Source organism: Phragmites australis, chromosome 4, assembly GCF_958298935.1.
Source record: "Phragmites australis chromosome 4, lpPhrAust1.1, whole genome shotgun sequence".
In the NCBI taxonomy this organism is placed as follows: domain Eukaryota; kingdom Viridiplantae; phylum Streptophyta; class Magnoliopsida; order Poales; family Poaceae; genus Phragmites; species Phragmites australis.
Window position 1 is genome coordinate 11880211 of NC_084924.1, and position 15398 is coordinate 11895608.

Here is a 15398-nt window from a genome sequence, read left to right on the forward strand (position 1 = left end):
TTCAGGACTTAGTACTTTTTGACAATAAAAGAACAGCTGTTCGATTCATCAGGTGGTAAATTTTTCTCTTAATTCTGGTAAAATATTTACTGTCTCGATTGTCTTGTACGTTGTCATTGGCAACAGGTGAGTGGAGCAGCAGTTGTGCATCATGTTGATCGACAAATGAGCTCACAACTATATTTCACACAATTGCAACTCTAGATTCCTTTGTCATAACTGAAATAATGTTTCTGAGAAAAAAATGCTTCGTTTCAGTTGGGCACTCAGTTCTGTCTTTAGTGTGTAACTGTTCCAGGTGAGGTGCAAACCGGTTGTTCTTGATTTTTCTGCCTCTTTCCTATTGGTTGGATTCAGCAAATGTTATACTTTACTACAGGATATCGGAATTAGGATGGAATCTAGGATTACGAATTTACTATGGTCTTCTTATGCTCAGATTTGATATATTATATGTTGGCGCTGCCTCCTCGATCACGCACGCGAACACCTGGAACACGAACTCACACGAGCTCTGGACAAGGAACTTGGCAATATTCGCACAGGCAAGAACAAGAGAGATTTGTGCCGCACACAGACCACGGCTTTTCGGTTTTTTTTCTCTTTTTATTGTGACTCGATTATATGCAGATTAGACTAACTAACAAACTAACTCACAGCTAAAGACTCGGCCGCACGACTCACCCGGCGGCCTCGCCACGAACTGGAGCGTGACTCGGACCGCATACGACTACATGCAAGGAATCTATGGGCCGCGACGCTAACTGAGGTCGCCACTGCCAGACTTCAAACAAAATCAACGTGGAACAAAACAAGTGATGTGTTTAACCCAACAAACCACCCCCTTAAGCACAGCATCTATTCTTCACCTCCACCGCACCCAATCTTTGCCGTAGCTTGATGAACTTCATGCGCTCGAGGGGTTTCGTCAGAATATCGGTAAGTTGATCTTTAGTCTTTACATGCTCCACTTCCACCATGCCATCATTGACACATTCCCGGATATAATGAAACCGGGTGTTAATGTGTTTGTTACGACCGTGATGCGCTGGGTTCCTGCACAACTCGATCGCAGACTTGTTGTCGATGTGCAACTTCACTTGCTTTGGTGCGGCTCTTGTCAGGTCCCCAATCAATTTACCGAGCCATACTCCATAGCCGCTGCTATGTACTCAGCTTCATAGGAGGAGAGAGCAACGATCTTCTATTTCTAGGACACCCAAGTAATTAAGCTATCTCCAAGAAGAAAGCCATCCCTGATGTGCTCTTCCGGTCATCAACATCACTAGCAAGATTATTGTCACAGTACCCATGCAATCTAGGCTCCAGCATGTCGGACCGCATGTATTGACACCCAAAAAGATGCAGTGCCACGACAAGGATACACATGGATACAAGGGAATACTGCATTGTAGTCATCTTCAAGGGATTCTACAACATCTCCAAGGACGTCATCACCATAATTCATGTCTTCTCCGAGCTCATCGCCAAGTATATCTTCTTCGTCAATATCAATGGCGCAAAGAGGGAGAAAGATACTACCTAAGGGTGCTACTAAATCATGTGGCAGGTGCAACTTCATATGAGCATCTAAAGATTGTGGATGGTGTTGTATACCTTACCTTTTGAGAAGCCATCGAGAAAAGAGGTCTTATCAAGACTGATGGTAGCATCGATGATTGGCTAACAGAGATCAAAGGATTCCATATGACATCATCTCTTTGAAGGCTATTTGCTACAATATTGGCGTTGTGTGAACTTATGATGTTTGTGGACTCTCGAATAAACAAGTGAGAATATCGCTATGATGTATGTTATCTTTGATTAAAGTATATTTACACATCATAATTTTTTTTCGAGCTTATCGTAATAGTAGGCCATGCATTCAAAACATGTTTGACTAAGGTAATAGTTGGACATACGTTCAAAACATGGATACCATTGTAACGCACGGGCATTGTACTAGTTGTGTCTGTAAGACAATAAATATGGCAATTTCATTGGGTGATGTGAATATAATGTGGCCTCATGAGATTTAGAATATGTATCGTAACACAAAAATAACCATTGGGTTGCATTTCAATTTTTTGTTCTCACTTTCTCAATCCTCCAACCTTAAAATCCTAGCAACAATAAGCATAACCTATCCAAGGGAGGCGTCATATATGGGCCAGCCCTGTTGGGCCTAGACGACTGCATCCTAGATTCGACATTCTATGCCATTAATCTATTTGATTTCTCAAAAGTTTCTATAGATTTTGATTCTATTCCTAGAGCCATATACCAAGATCCACCTCTTAACCTACTCAAATGTACCTACTCGCTTTTGATTATCTGTTATGTGTCCAATAGACAACCTTCTCCAATAACTCATCATAATTTAAGCTTGAAAAGATTCATCTTTTGTGTTTTTTTGTTACAATTGCAGTTACCTGATTCTCATCATGTGAATAGTTTGGATGGGCATTTTCTCTTTGACACCATGCTATGATATTGTTTTAATTCAACTGCCCTTTTGTTTTTTGTGGTTCTTCTTTTTCTCCTTCTAAAATGTGCATCATACATCCGCCCCCAAGGGATAGAGTAGTCAAATTTATTTTTTTTTTTAAGAAATTCATGTTATGTTATAAGTTCTTTCCTACAAATTGTATTGGTAATTGTTATTGAATAACCTCGAATGTGTTTTTTCTACGTTGGTGAGGTAAAATGTGATACTCCTATTAAGCGCGTGTGTGCTACCTGAGCAAGTCACACATGGTTTGGCTAGACCACGTGATTTCCCTTTTCTTCCTTCCTCCCCGTTCCCTTGTTTCTCTCTTAAAAGAAGGGCGATACCGAGTGCATCTACTAGAGAGGGCACCATCTCTCTATCCATCAATCACTTCCCTATTTTCTCTAAATCAGATCTAGACTTTTGAGGAGTTACAACCGTGTAGGTGGTCAACAGTAGGCGATCGCTGCCAGCAGTCGACACGAAACCCAAGGGCACCACCATTGAGATCCTACGTGAAACCCTAATGCTACACCATGCTTCACCCGTCAGATCTAGCAGTGTCACCATCAACGACGGTGGATCCGGCTCTAGTCTTGGTTCCGGTGCCGCTTCACCGGCATTGAAAGGTTAATCTTGGGATTTTTTTCCTTAATTTTTTGGGTAATAATTTCACTCAACTTTTTTTTTTGAGAAATTAAAAAAAGGAATCTTTTAGTTCAAATCGTTATCAATTTTTTATTAGCTCTCCCACGGTTGCTTGCGTTTTCTTAGATATCAGGGAGAAAGGATAAAGAGAAACTCTCCTAACAAAAAATGAAAAGGAGTAGCATGGATTAAAATGAATAGCGGGACATTGATTTTATCATGGAGGGATGAAACAAAATTTAGGAAACCACAACTAGTTTTCTTGCAAAGAAAGGCCAATCCAGCCATATCAACCCCTGGCAACCCAACCAAGTGCCAGATCAAATACTTGTCCCATTTAAACAGCCGTTGAAATGGAAAAAGGATGAAATAACCCGCAAATACAAAATAAGCGCCTCCCATAAATACAAAATTAATATGCCCGAAAAATAAATCCGAAAATCTCCATTCCTCCTCCGCCTTCCCCATTGATCCCCTTCTCCTCTCTCCTCTCCTCTTCCCTCTCTCGTTTCCCAAATCACCAGCGAGCCATGGCGCCTCCTCCCCTCCCGTCGCCGCCCCTGACTGGCTGACCCCACCCCCTCTCTCTCCCTGCCACCTGGGCCCCACCACCTTGCCCTTCCCCTCGCCCCCAAATCCCCAAATCCCCCGAGGGAAGAGGAGGGAATTGGTTGGCTGACCAATCGGCCGATCCGCCGCCGCCGGTCTCTCAATCCGCCGCTGCCGCCATGTTCAACAAGATCATCAAGCGGGGCGCCCGCAAGGGCGCGCGGGGGGACGGGGCGGAGCCCGCGGCGCGCCCCGCGGCGCCCTCGTCGTCCTCCGGGGGCGGGGGCGGAGGTGGCGGTGCGGGGGGGCCAGCGCCCGTCACCGTCAACCACTCCTCCAGGGCCTCCGCGCCGTCGCCATCTTCGCCGACCTCGCCGCACCTGGCGCCGGCCGCGTTCGCGGCCAACCAGGCGGCGGGGGTGGCGTCACACCCCTCGCCGCCGCTCCTCGAGCCGCTCCCGCTCCTCCGTGACGTCGCCGCCGCCGACCGTCCGGGGCTCCTCCTCCGCAAGCTCCGCCTCGTCGCCGCGCTCTTCGACTTCTCCGACTCTCTCAAGCACCCGCGGGAGAAGGAGGCCAAGCGCCAGGCGCTCCTCGAGCTCGTCGACTACGTGCAGGCCCCCGCGCAGACCGCGGGCGCCAACGCGCCTGCGCGCCTCCCGGACCACGTCCAAGAGGCACTCATCGCCGCCATCTCCGCCAACATCTTCCGCCCGCTGCCCCCGGCGCTGCACGAGTGTGCCGCCGCGATCGACCCCGGAGCCGCACCCGACGAGGAGGAGGAGCCCTACCTCGACCCAGCCTGGCCGCACCTCCAGCTCGTCTATGAGCTCCTGCTCCGGTATGTGGTGTCGCCCGACACCGACACCAAGGTCGCCAAGCGGTACGTGGACCACGCCTTCGTTCTCCGCCTCCTTGACCTCTTTGACTCCGAGGATCCCCGCGAGCGCGAGTACCTCAAGACCGTGCTCCACCGCATCTATGGCAAGTTCATGGTACACCGCCCCTTCATCCGCAAGGCCATCAACAATGTGTTCTACCGGTTCATCTTCGAGACGCAGCGCCACAATGGCATAGGGGAGCTCCTTGAGATCCTTGGGAGCATCATTAATGGCTTTGCCCTGCCAATGAAGGAGGAACACAAGCTGTTCCTTGCCCGGGCGCTCATCCCACTGCATAAGCCCAAGTCTGTCGCAATCTACCACCAGCAGCTGTCATATTGCATTGTCCAGTTCGTTGAGAAGGACTACAAACTAGCGGACACCGTGATCAGAGGGCTGCTCAAATACTGGCCGGTCACAAATTGCCAGAAGGAGGTGCTGTTTCTGGGGGAGCTTGAAGAAGTACTCGAGGCGACACAGCCTGCCGAATTCCAGCGGTGCATGGTGCCACTGTTTAAGCAGATTGGGCGCTGCCTTAACAGCTCTCATTTCCAGGTACTGATTTAATTGATTTGCTGATCTCTGATTTACTTTCTGTTAATTATATTTTCATCAGCATTCGATTCATGTCTCAAATCCCTACTAAATAACTAGTTCCATGTTGTTGATGTTTTATATATTTTGCTATCATACGTATACAAGTGTGGCTGCTCCTGTATGTTTGGAGAAAGCCAAATCTCCATTTCTTATGAAAAGGCACTAGTGCAACTAATAGGAAAAACGAAAGGGCTGTCTTGCAATGTGCATCATGTTGTTGCAGGCTAGCATAAGCAGTTCTGTTATGGGTACACAAATGAGTTTTCAGTCAGATAGTGCGCAACTATTGAGAGTTATAGTTTTGCATTGGTATTTGTGGTTTGTCCTTTATTGATTCCCCCTTTCTAGCTTACTGCTAGTGTATACTGGGCACCATATGGTATAGGTCTCGTGTGCTTCTTGACAGCAAGGTAATTTTGGAGTCCACCGGCTGCACTGGGAAGTTAAACTGTGTCGCAGGGAAACAAAATGTTTACATCAGTTTTAGCGTTTCTTTCTCACCAAAGTCTTTTGGCTGTAATTGGCCAGACAAACGGATATTCTTTCTTTTACAGTAGAACGCACTGGGTGATAACCATTTGTGATGCTTACTGCATTCTAATTTTAAGAACGTCAGAGCTATGTGGGTGTTATATGCTGTATTCTGATGCATACTGCATGCTAATTTATCACTGTTTTTAGTTTGATGATTGTGCAAGTATAGCACACTGTGTTCTTGTTAGTTCTCTAATATCTCTTCATAGTGCAGCACTAGTGAGTATTGGTTGATAAAGTGCTTCGAGTCATTCTCAACTCTCAAGAAGTTTGGAGCTGACTTTTAACTAAGCACACCCATTTTAGCAAACCATAGCGTCAGCATTTTTTTTTGAATAGCTTGCCTATACTATTAGATGACTAGATATAAGTTATATCCGGTTCTTCACTTAAGCTTTTGAGCTATACTATTTGTGCAAATGATTGAAATTTCGTTTCTTTTTTTGAAACTTGAATATGTCATTGCAATCTCGTGGACACCTTATACTAGGTGCCCCCATATTTTAGGTTGGTAAATGAAGTTATGTACATGATCCTATACCAGGACCTTCTATCTGACAATGGAAAGAGTTGCTTCATTGCCCTTCCTCTGCTTACTTTCGTCTCCCATTGCCTCTCTACGCCATACCTACAACAATGGCTATTTCACTTGCCGCATTCCCTTCCTGGTCTTTGCCTATGAATCATCTTTTTCTTTCCTTATGAACATAATCCTATGTATATTCTGTCATTGTTTCTCATGTTGGACATGTTTTAGATGAAGATCCATAAAGCCCAAAGGACTACCCTCTCCCCCGCAAAAAAAGGGCGGTACATCTACAATTGTGCAAAAGTAGTGGCACATCTATACTTGTGCCTTTTATGGTATTTGGAGCAACAGAAATTTGACTGGTTCTGTTTTCAAATGCTGATGTTAAATAGATCAAATAAACTTCTCAAAGTATCGCTGGTACCCTGGGGTACCATATTAAGGCCTGTTAAATGGCTGGTACTGGCATGTTGCTATGTCAGGTTACTTGCCAGTGGCTATGCACTAGCCCAGCTACCCTTGCTTAACAAAATATGTTATCTATTGCTAGTTCTGATAAGCATTTCACTATTTTAACCCTGCTCTTGTGTATAGCCATATAGGACCACTTCATCTCTCTGATATCTATGCTTGATTATTGTTTTTTCCTTTGTTAGGTTGCTGAGCGGGCCTTGTTCTTGTGGAACAATGATCACATTGTAAGCTTGATAGCCCAAAATCGTGGTGCTATATTTCCAATCATATTTGAAGCTCTTGAGAGGAATATTCAGAGTCACTGGAATCAAGCCGTTCATGGTCTCACTGCAAATGTGCGAAAGATGTTTTTGGACATGGACAGTGAGCTATTTGAAGAGTGCCAGCAGCAGTACATGGAGAAACAAGCAAAAGCCAAAGAGATGCAGGAGCAACGAGAATCTGCATGGAGACAATTGGAAGCTGTTGTTGCGGCCAAGGCTGCTGGAGATGACATGGTTTTGGTGAACTAGGTAATATAATTTTCTTGCTTCATTTACTTGTTAGTGCTTGTGTTGGTAAGTTGTTTTTTAGTCTTGTAAGTTAAAACTGTATTACTGTTATGCCTTCTTGATGTTCTCCCTTTGTTTTAGCATTTCTATGATATGCATTGCCACCTTTTGTACTGCTGACTTTTTGTTTTGACTTGGTCAGGGCAGTTCACAAAAAGATGGAATATATTTGTATTAACTTTGAATTTATTATGGACATTTAATCTTATTAATTTTAAGCAAACCCTATTTGTGTCTTCATCCATAAGTACCCAAACATTGTTTGAAAGGATGTTTATGCTTGCTCAGATGATTGTTGCTCACTATCCCACGAACATCCATGTGCATCTGTCGACAAGATATCGATGCCAGCTGCAGTGTGCTCATAACCACATTGATGACTTGGGATTAAAAGGTCAGTGTTCCTTGGATTGGGAAAAAATGCCGACAGAATTCAAACACGATGATGGTAGCAAAGGCTAATTCTTCCAGAGTCGCTATGCCTAATGAGGTCCTGCTATGTTGTCCTTCCTTTGTCCAGTCCCTCCCTTTCTGTTTTGTTAACTTAGGAATAATCGGACACTTGTATTAGTGCTTCATTGCTTGCCCGAGTTCTCTGCCCACAATTGGGAAAATGGTAGTAGAAAATGACTGAGCTAGATGTAAGCCTTTTCTTTTCCTCCCTTCTCTCCTTGGAGTTATTTCAGTTCATCAAGTTGTATGGAAGTAACATCACTGCCAAAGATAAAAGCTCATTTAATTTAGTGTGTGGTATGATAGCAATAAAATGGCTCATGAGTAGGAACTTGTGTATTGTGCTGTGGATGTTCTACGTTTTGGCGGCTGCCAGACCAGACTTTGGTTCTTATCGTATATATGCTGGATAACACTATGGTCACATGATAATTCCGGGGGAATGGTAGATTCACTACTTATATCCCCTGAAAAAAAAATTCATTTAGAATGTTTTTTTACTATGCCCGTTCTGTCAGTTTCCAGGTTAGTATTTCCTTGGCGCCTACATGTGTGTGACAGTCAATTTTCTTCCTCTGCTCGCTCCATTCTTCGCCGTCCAAATATTCTTACGCAGCTCTGGTCCAAATCCTAGTCGGGTGGTTGATATTTGATAACAGTTTGATTAGCTGTGATCAGGTTCCAGCTTCGAATTAGTTGCAATTTGTAACTTGCAATACGTCACTGGCACTTGGGTTGAGTGAGCCACACGATTCGATGTAGTAACCTCCAGCTCTAGGAGACTTGTTAGTCACGTGAATAGATGAAAATTTGGTGGCCGGGAAATATCGCAACTCCTGTCGGATATCATGCTCACGTGCCTGACCGTCCAGCCAGAAAAAAAAAACGCTCGAGCTCATGCTCACTCTTTTTTCTCCGGCAAGATTTTCCTACTGCAGCGCATATGGGCCATGCATTTTTGTCTAGTTGCCTACCCTAACCAAAAGATAATGTCCAAGAAAAAAAAATTGGTGCAAAGACCAAAGAAAACGACACTCAGTTAATGTGTATGCAGCTCAGCTAAAAGGCTTTTGTCGTCTGATAAACAGATTACTTCATTTCAGCATAAATATCCACCAATAGTACGCAAATTATTTGCACAAAGCCCCAAAGGCTGGTTGCAAATGCAGTTACACTGCAGTACTTGGGCAATTAAACGTTAATCACATTACAGGAATTCTGCGAAGTATGCAATCAAAGTTTTGTACGGACGCTGATTCAGCCCCAGCAGAAGACGCCGCAAGACAGAAAAAAAGAAGAAGCACCGTCTACTGAGAAGACCCAACGTTGATGACCTGAAAGTTGAGTGTCAACAAGCAACAATGGTTCAAGCGATGCAAAAAAAGAAGAGCTAAGTGATACAGAGTTGTATCACTTGGATGCAGTTCTTTGAGCTGTAGAAGTGCAATCGGTGCTTTACAAAGGGAACATCACCGGGACTTCCATATCCACCAAATGCATTTTGGCGAATGAATACAGTGGAAGAAACATGAAACTTGGACACAAGTCCTTTTGACCACTTACCTAGTATTGAGGTCTCAAATTCTGGTGAAAGCAGGCACTTGAAAATTGGGCTTGCATTTTGTCTGCATAAGAGCAGGGGCGGAGCCAGAATTTGAACGCAGGGTGTGCTGATGAAAATTTTTGAATCTAATATACAAGTATAAAATTTACTAGAAGTACAATATAATAATACTAAAAATTCTCAACATAGTAAATTCAACAAATAAATTTAAAATTTACGAAAAGTACAATATAAATAGTCCAAATATGAAATAAAATCTTGCATAAATTGATACATATAAGATTACAATACATACTCTAGAACTCTACTCTACGCTTTCTCATGACCATGAAACTCTCGATTATATCATCCTCACTTATCTTGCAGAAAATATCATGCTCAATAAATATGACTAAACAATCATTCAATAACTCATCACCCATACTATTTCTCAATTTATTCTTCACTAGACTTAATGCTGAAAATACTCTTTCAACACTTGCCATCGCCATCGGTAAGATCAATACCAATTTAAGAAGCAAGTACACCAAATCATAAAGAGCATATTTATTTGTTTCAACAAGCTTAATAGAGAGCTCCTCAAGATTGTTTAGACATTTGAATCTATCGTCTCTTCTCATATCATGAATAAAGCTATCAAGTTGGATTTCAAATCTTATCAAATCCATGCTTGATATGTCCTTAGGACAAAACTTGGCAAGTCTAAGTACCTTGTGTGCATCATAAGAAGCAAATGAATTCAACAGATTCAAAACCGACATGCAAAGAAGCAACTCTATATTAACCTCATCAAACCGATTGTCAAGCTCTTGCCGAATTTTATCACTAACACCATGATATACCTCTCTTCTATAATGATCATCAATTGCTTGTTCGGGGTAAAACCGTGAGGATCTTCCATGAGGCACATAATTACCATCCAATAAAGGAATGTTGATGCTATATTTTACACAAAATGATGTAACCTTTCCTTTAAAGAACTCTTCCCATCCATAAGATCTCATATGTTGCATTCTTTCCTTTGCCAAACTCACAAGTGACATTGCATTAATAATATCTTGGTCTCTCTTTTGTAAAGACTGACCCAACTCATTTGTGTATCCAAGAATGACCAGCATCAAGTGAGCATTGAAAACAAACTCAAATGACTCAAAGACATCAACCATAGCATGTATGTTCGGCCAATCACCCCTTGGTGTGGGATCTTTTCCAAGAATTATAAGCACTTCTCGAATTGTGGAATACGTATCAATAATGTGCAAAATAGTTTTGTAATGAGAGCCCCACCGAGTTTCTTCGGGTCTAGCTAAGCCCATCTCTTGATTTAATTCACTTCCACTTTCTATTTCACCTAATTCAAGTGCTATCTTTAGTTTTTGAGCTCTAACATTTCGAAGCATATCATGACACTTACAAGAAACTCCAACAATATTCAACAAGCAAGAAAGTTGAGACCATACACAACCATCATTTTCCTTGGCAACAGCAACCAGAACCAATTGGAGTTGATGTGCAAAATAATGGATGTAATAAGCAGAAGGAGACTATTTCATGATCAATGTTTTCAGCCCATTGATCTCTCCTTTCATGTTACTAGCCCCATCATATTCTTATCCACGAATTTGAGTAAGAGTCAAGTGGTGACCAATAAGTAAAGATTGAATTGCTGCCTTAAGTGATAAAGAAGTGGTACCAGCTACACGAACTACTCCAAAAAACCTTTCACATACCCTTCCATGTTTATCAACATAACGCAAGCAAAGAGCTACCTGTTCTTTATGTGATACATCACTAGACTCATCAGCTAAAATTGCATAATGATCGTCACCAAGTTCTTCAATTATGTGCCTAGTAGTTTCCTCGACACAACACTGAACAATTTGCTTTTGTATGGGAGGGGAAGTCAAATGCAATTTTTTGGAGCATTTTTCAAAACCAACTTACTAACTTCTTCATTATTTTCTGCAAGCCATTTCAAAAGTTCAAGAAAGTTTCCTTGATTGCTAGATTCTTCACTTTCATCATATCCACGGCATGCCAATCCTTGATGCAAAAGAAATCTCAAACATCTAAGTGAATAAGTCAACGTAGCTTTGTAAAGAGATAGATTCTCTTATGACACCTTCACAAGAACATTACCAATTGGTTTACCTTGCACAAATAAATTGTATTTCTTTTGAGCCATATTGTGAGCACTACCTATACCCCCTACATGTTTTTCTAGTGCCTCACTTTTGTTCCAATTTCTCCAACCACCCTTAACAAATTTACCACTTCCCTTGCCAAACAAGAAACAAACCATGCAAAATGCTGCATCCTTCTCAATACTATATTCAAGCCAAGGGTATTTATGAAACCAAATAAGACTGAAGCAGCGATCTTTACCGTATATTTTTCTGGTTTCGTACTCATGAGCATAAGGTTGGTATAGACCTTTTAGAATATATCCTCTTCGAACTACATCTTGATCATTGATATGATAGTTTACAATAGACACCCTTAATCCTGGATCAAGTTGGAGACGATTAACATCGTAAACAGGAGGTGGTTCATGTTCTCCTATTCGCACTTCATCCACAACTGGAACCGGAGATAGTTCTTGTTCTTGAGTTTGCTCTTGAAGCCCTTCATCCACAACCGGAACCAGAGATGATTCTTGTTCTTGAGTTTGCTCTTGAAGCCCTTCATCCGTAATATTTTTTGTCTTTGCTTCATGTTTCCAAAAAAGTGACGCAATGTTGCTATTCCTCTTCATGTCTTAACTGTTAACAATTCTACATTTGTAATTCACAAGTAAAATTGAATAAGAAGCACAAATTGATGCAACAGCAAAGATATAAGAAGTACAAATTGAATACATTACAAATTGATGCAATAGGAAAAATATAAAAACAATTGTTCCTTTTCAAAAGCTTATACAAATGGAATACAATTTCTTATCTGCATTAGACTATACCAAAAGGAGTTAGCCTAGCACCCTAGCCTTACCTCTTTTCTCAAGGTGCTTTGTGCCCCCATCCCAGGTTACACTTCCAATTTGACATCACTTTTCACCTTAGCTTTTACATCATCCTGGGAAGAAAAGATTAAACAAAAATTACTCAAAATTACAGGAACTTTGTCATGAAACCTCACATTCACTACAGATGACAGTGTTAATGTTGCACAGAGGAAAGGAAAAATTACCGTCTTAGCGGCTTAGGTAGAACAAATATTTTGTCTGACGAGCGCAAATCATCTTTAGCATATATATCCTCAAAATAACTGCCATTCAGAATCCACGTAATCACATTTTAAGCATTCTTGCCAACAGAACCAATGAACTTTGCAAAAGTAAAATCCTGCTGACACCAGCCTCTTGGATCGCTTGTGCGGTTCTGAAGAACTGAGAGACTTCACTGGCTCACTGCCTTGGCAAAAGCCAGCAGGCGGCACTGCGGCAGCCGACTAGGCGCAGGTGCTGGCGGCACCGCGGCAGCCGAACCAAGTGGCAACTGGCGCTGCATTGCAAGCGTAGCCGAAGCAACGCAGGCGCACTGGCGCAGGCAGCAGCGGCCAGCAGGTAGCCCCTGTCGGCTGTGGCGGTGTGGCCCTGTCACCTCACCGACGTCCGGCGGCCACTCCGTCACGGAGCTCCATCCCGACAGCCCACAGCGAGCACGGCAGCACGCATCACTTGTCGTCGATCGGTCTGTCGGTGGGGATTCCAGCGAGGCGGCGACTTGGCAAGGAGGCAACGGTCGGCGACGAGCACGGATCAAGCTAGGGATCGTGTAACACCCTACTTCCAACTGAGCCTAATCATCTGAAAATAGGAAATTTTGGCAGCATTTCCTCTGTAGAGTGGTATAACTGACCATAAGAAACAAACCTCAGGCAGCCAAAACAGATATAACCATCATATAAATAACCTTCACGACGCTACCAGCGTCTCACCATTACATATACCAAAACAATCGTCAACCCATCAACAAAGCTCAACTCAAACACCGGGAGACTATCGGTTTTGTGATGAGGGCGTGCGTGCAACTACCAAAAACCATCCCCGACTAGCACGTTAACAACTAAACATACCTGTAAAAGATTTAACAGGGGGTGAGACGAGCTCAGCAAGTAACAGCTATGTATATAAACACATCTCACTTCGTTTTGAAAGTATTTGGGAATACACAATCTTCTCACATCAACAAGCCAAAACACATAGTTTTAAAGAGGTTATCATTTTTAGAATATTTGTCGAGGAAACAACGACAAACTCCAACCCGTTCTTCCACGCAAAATGGCATTCAAACCCCAGAATTCTGTATTCTCCAGATTTCGTAGAAAAAAGAAATGTATGAATGCCATGATGCAACTCCATTTGAGAGCTGGACGATACCAACATCTCATGCAACTCCATGTACCGGTACGAATCACGCACGATGGCAGTGATCGGCCTTTATCACCATATGAAGTGCATAAATGCATATGTATGCATGTGAATTGACGTCAATTCTTTATTTCTTTTTGAATAGCTCATGATGAAAACCACAATTGATTCATGAAGACAAATTGATTTCATGAAATAAAGGTACAGTCCAGATTAATAAGAAAAGCATTGATTTAAATAATCGAAAGCAACGGCATCCATAATTTAAATGGATTAGAAAAATAAAACCATATACTTCAATTTTGTTTGCAAAAGAAATAAGACATGAATATAAACATAGCATAGAACCACACCCCCAAGTTACTTGCCTTTTACCAAAAGCGACGAAGCAAAAGCAAATCACGGCCGCCCAGAAGAGGTACCACCTGTACACGTATGTTATTAGCACTAAAACACATTTGAAACACATAAAATATGAAGCGTCAACCCTACGTCGGGAAACGTCGCGTCTACGCCGATATTTCGGACAATTGAACAGAGCTGTATCGCATGAAATGATACACTATTTCCAATTCAGGGTTGAACTAAAATTCTCATTACTTAGACTTCATTTCGATGAATTGAAAACTTCAACTCGGATGTCGTATCTTCGAGTCAACCACGATTATCAAAACGAATCAAACTATTGATCACATGAAATAATACGTCACGAATTAACTGAGTTGATTTAATCCAACCACAAACGTCCAGAAAATTACCGAAAATTCGCCTTCGAAAGATTGACGACGAAACTGACGAAATTCCAAAATTTCCAACTTTTTTTTTCCTTTTCTTTTCTTTTTCTTCTTCTCCTTTTTTTTTTCTCTTTCTTTTCTTTTCTCTTTCTTCCTTTTCTTTTCTTCCTTCTTCTTCTTCCTGCTTCCTTCTCCTGCGCCGCTTGGTGGCTTTGGCTGGCTGGCTGCTTCGGCAAAACAGAGAAAGAGAGGGGGAGGTAGCTGGCGGCGGGGCCGGCGGCAGCGGCGACGGCTGGCGGCGCGTGCAGCAGCGGCGGCAGTCGGCAGCACGGCGCAGCGGCGCACGCAGGGGCGCGGTGGCCGGCGGCTGCGGCGGCCGGCGGGCTGCGGCGGCCGGAGCAGGCGGCTGGCGCGGCAGTAGGGGCGCGGCTCGGCAGGAGAGAGAGAGAGAGAGAGAGAGAGAGAGAGAGAGAGAGAGAAACGAGAGAGAGAGTCCGGCGCTCGCTCGGATGCTCTGGATGGGTCGGGGTGACGACCGACCCATCCGGCTTTATCTTTTTTTTTTAAACAACGAACGATCTAGATTTATTGGGCTCGCTACGGGTCCCAGAGTGCCCGGAACGGACATATAAATAGCAAAATGGGTTCGTCTCGACGAGATGAACGCAACCGCGGTCCCCGATCGGCCATCCGAGCGACGGATTAAAAAGTCAAAATTTGGTCAACTTCTCCCTCTTTTTTTTCTTTTTTTTTTTCCAAACTTCAGTATTATATTCTCCCCTCCTTAAAAGAATTCGTCCCCGAATTCTACCGCTTCCATGGCAACTATGAAACAGAGGTATAAATATTTCAAAACTTATGACTCACCAGTCTCAAAGAGCTCAGGATACTCCTTGCGCATTTGTTCTTCGAGTTCCCAAGTTGCTTCTAGTTCTGTTTTGATTTGTCCAAAGGACTCTCACAAACTTGATAGTCCTCCTCCTCATAACTCGCTCTGAGGAATCCAGGATACGTACCGGGTGGC

General features: G+C 43.1%; 1 protein-coding gene and 1 long non-coding RNA gene across 3 annotated transcripts; both read left to right on the top strand.

Annotated features, from left to right (window-relative positions):
* The first annotated feature begins 660 nt into the window (after positions 1–660).
* Positions 661–1834, top strand: LOC133914194 (uncharacterized). The gene is made up of 2 exons (XR_009909184.1): positions 661–939; positions 1125–1834. It is a non-coding gene; the product is annotated as an uncharacterized LOC133914194 (long non-coding RNA).
* Positions 1835–3547: 1713 nt separating this feature from the next.
* Positions 3548–8038, top strand: LOC133915714 (serine/threonine protein phosphatase 2A 57 kDa regulatory subunit B' alpha isoform-like). Of its 2 annotated transcripts, none has more exons than XM_062358982.1 (3): positions 3548–5124; positions 6886–7215; positions 7402–7494. In XM_062358982.1, the coding sequence occupies exons 1-2, from the start codon at positions 3868–3870 to the stop codon at positions 7213–7215; spliced, it is 1587 nt and encodes a 528-aa protein (XP_062214966.1). In that variant the 5' UTR covers positions 3548–3867; the 3' UTR covers positions 7402–7494. The 2 variants fall into 2 exon arrangements, with proteins under 2 accessions (XP_062214966.1, XP_062214965.1); XM_062358981.1 differs by lacking the exon at positions 7402–7494 and adding an exon at positions 7543–8038 and having other exon boundaries at positions 3549–5124.
* Positions 8039–15398: the final 7360 nt, after the last annotated feature.

Excerpts from the sequence above, each read along its gene's own strand:
- LOC133915714 (XM_062358982.1), top strand. The coding sequence starts at position 3,868 with ATGTTCAACAAGATCATCAAGCGGGGCGCCCGCAAGGGCGCGCGGGGG. Across the intron at positions 5,125-6,885 it reads TTAACAGCTCTCATTTCCAG|GTTGCTGAGCGGGCCTTGTT; the intron begins GTACTGATTTAA and ends TTCCTTTGTTAG.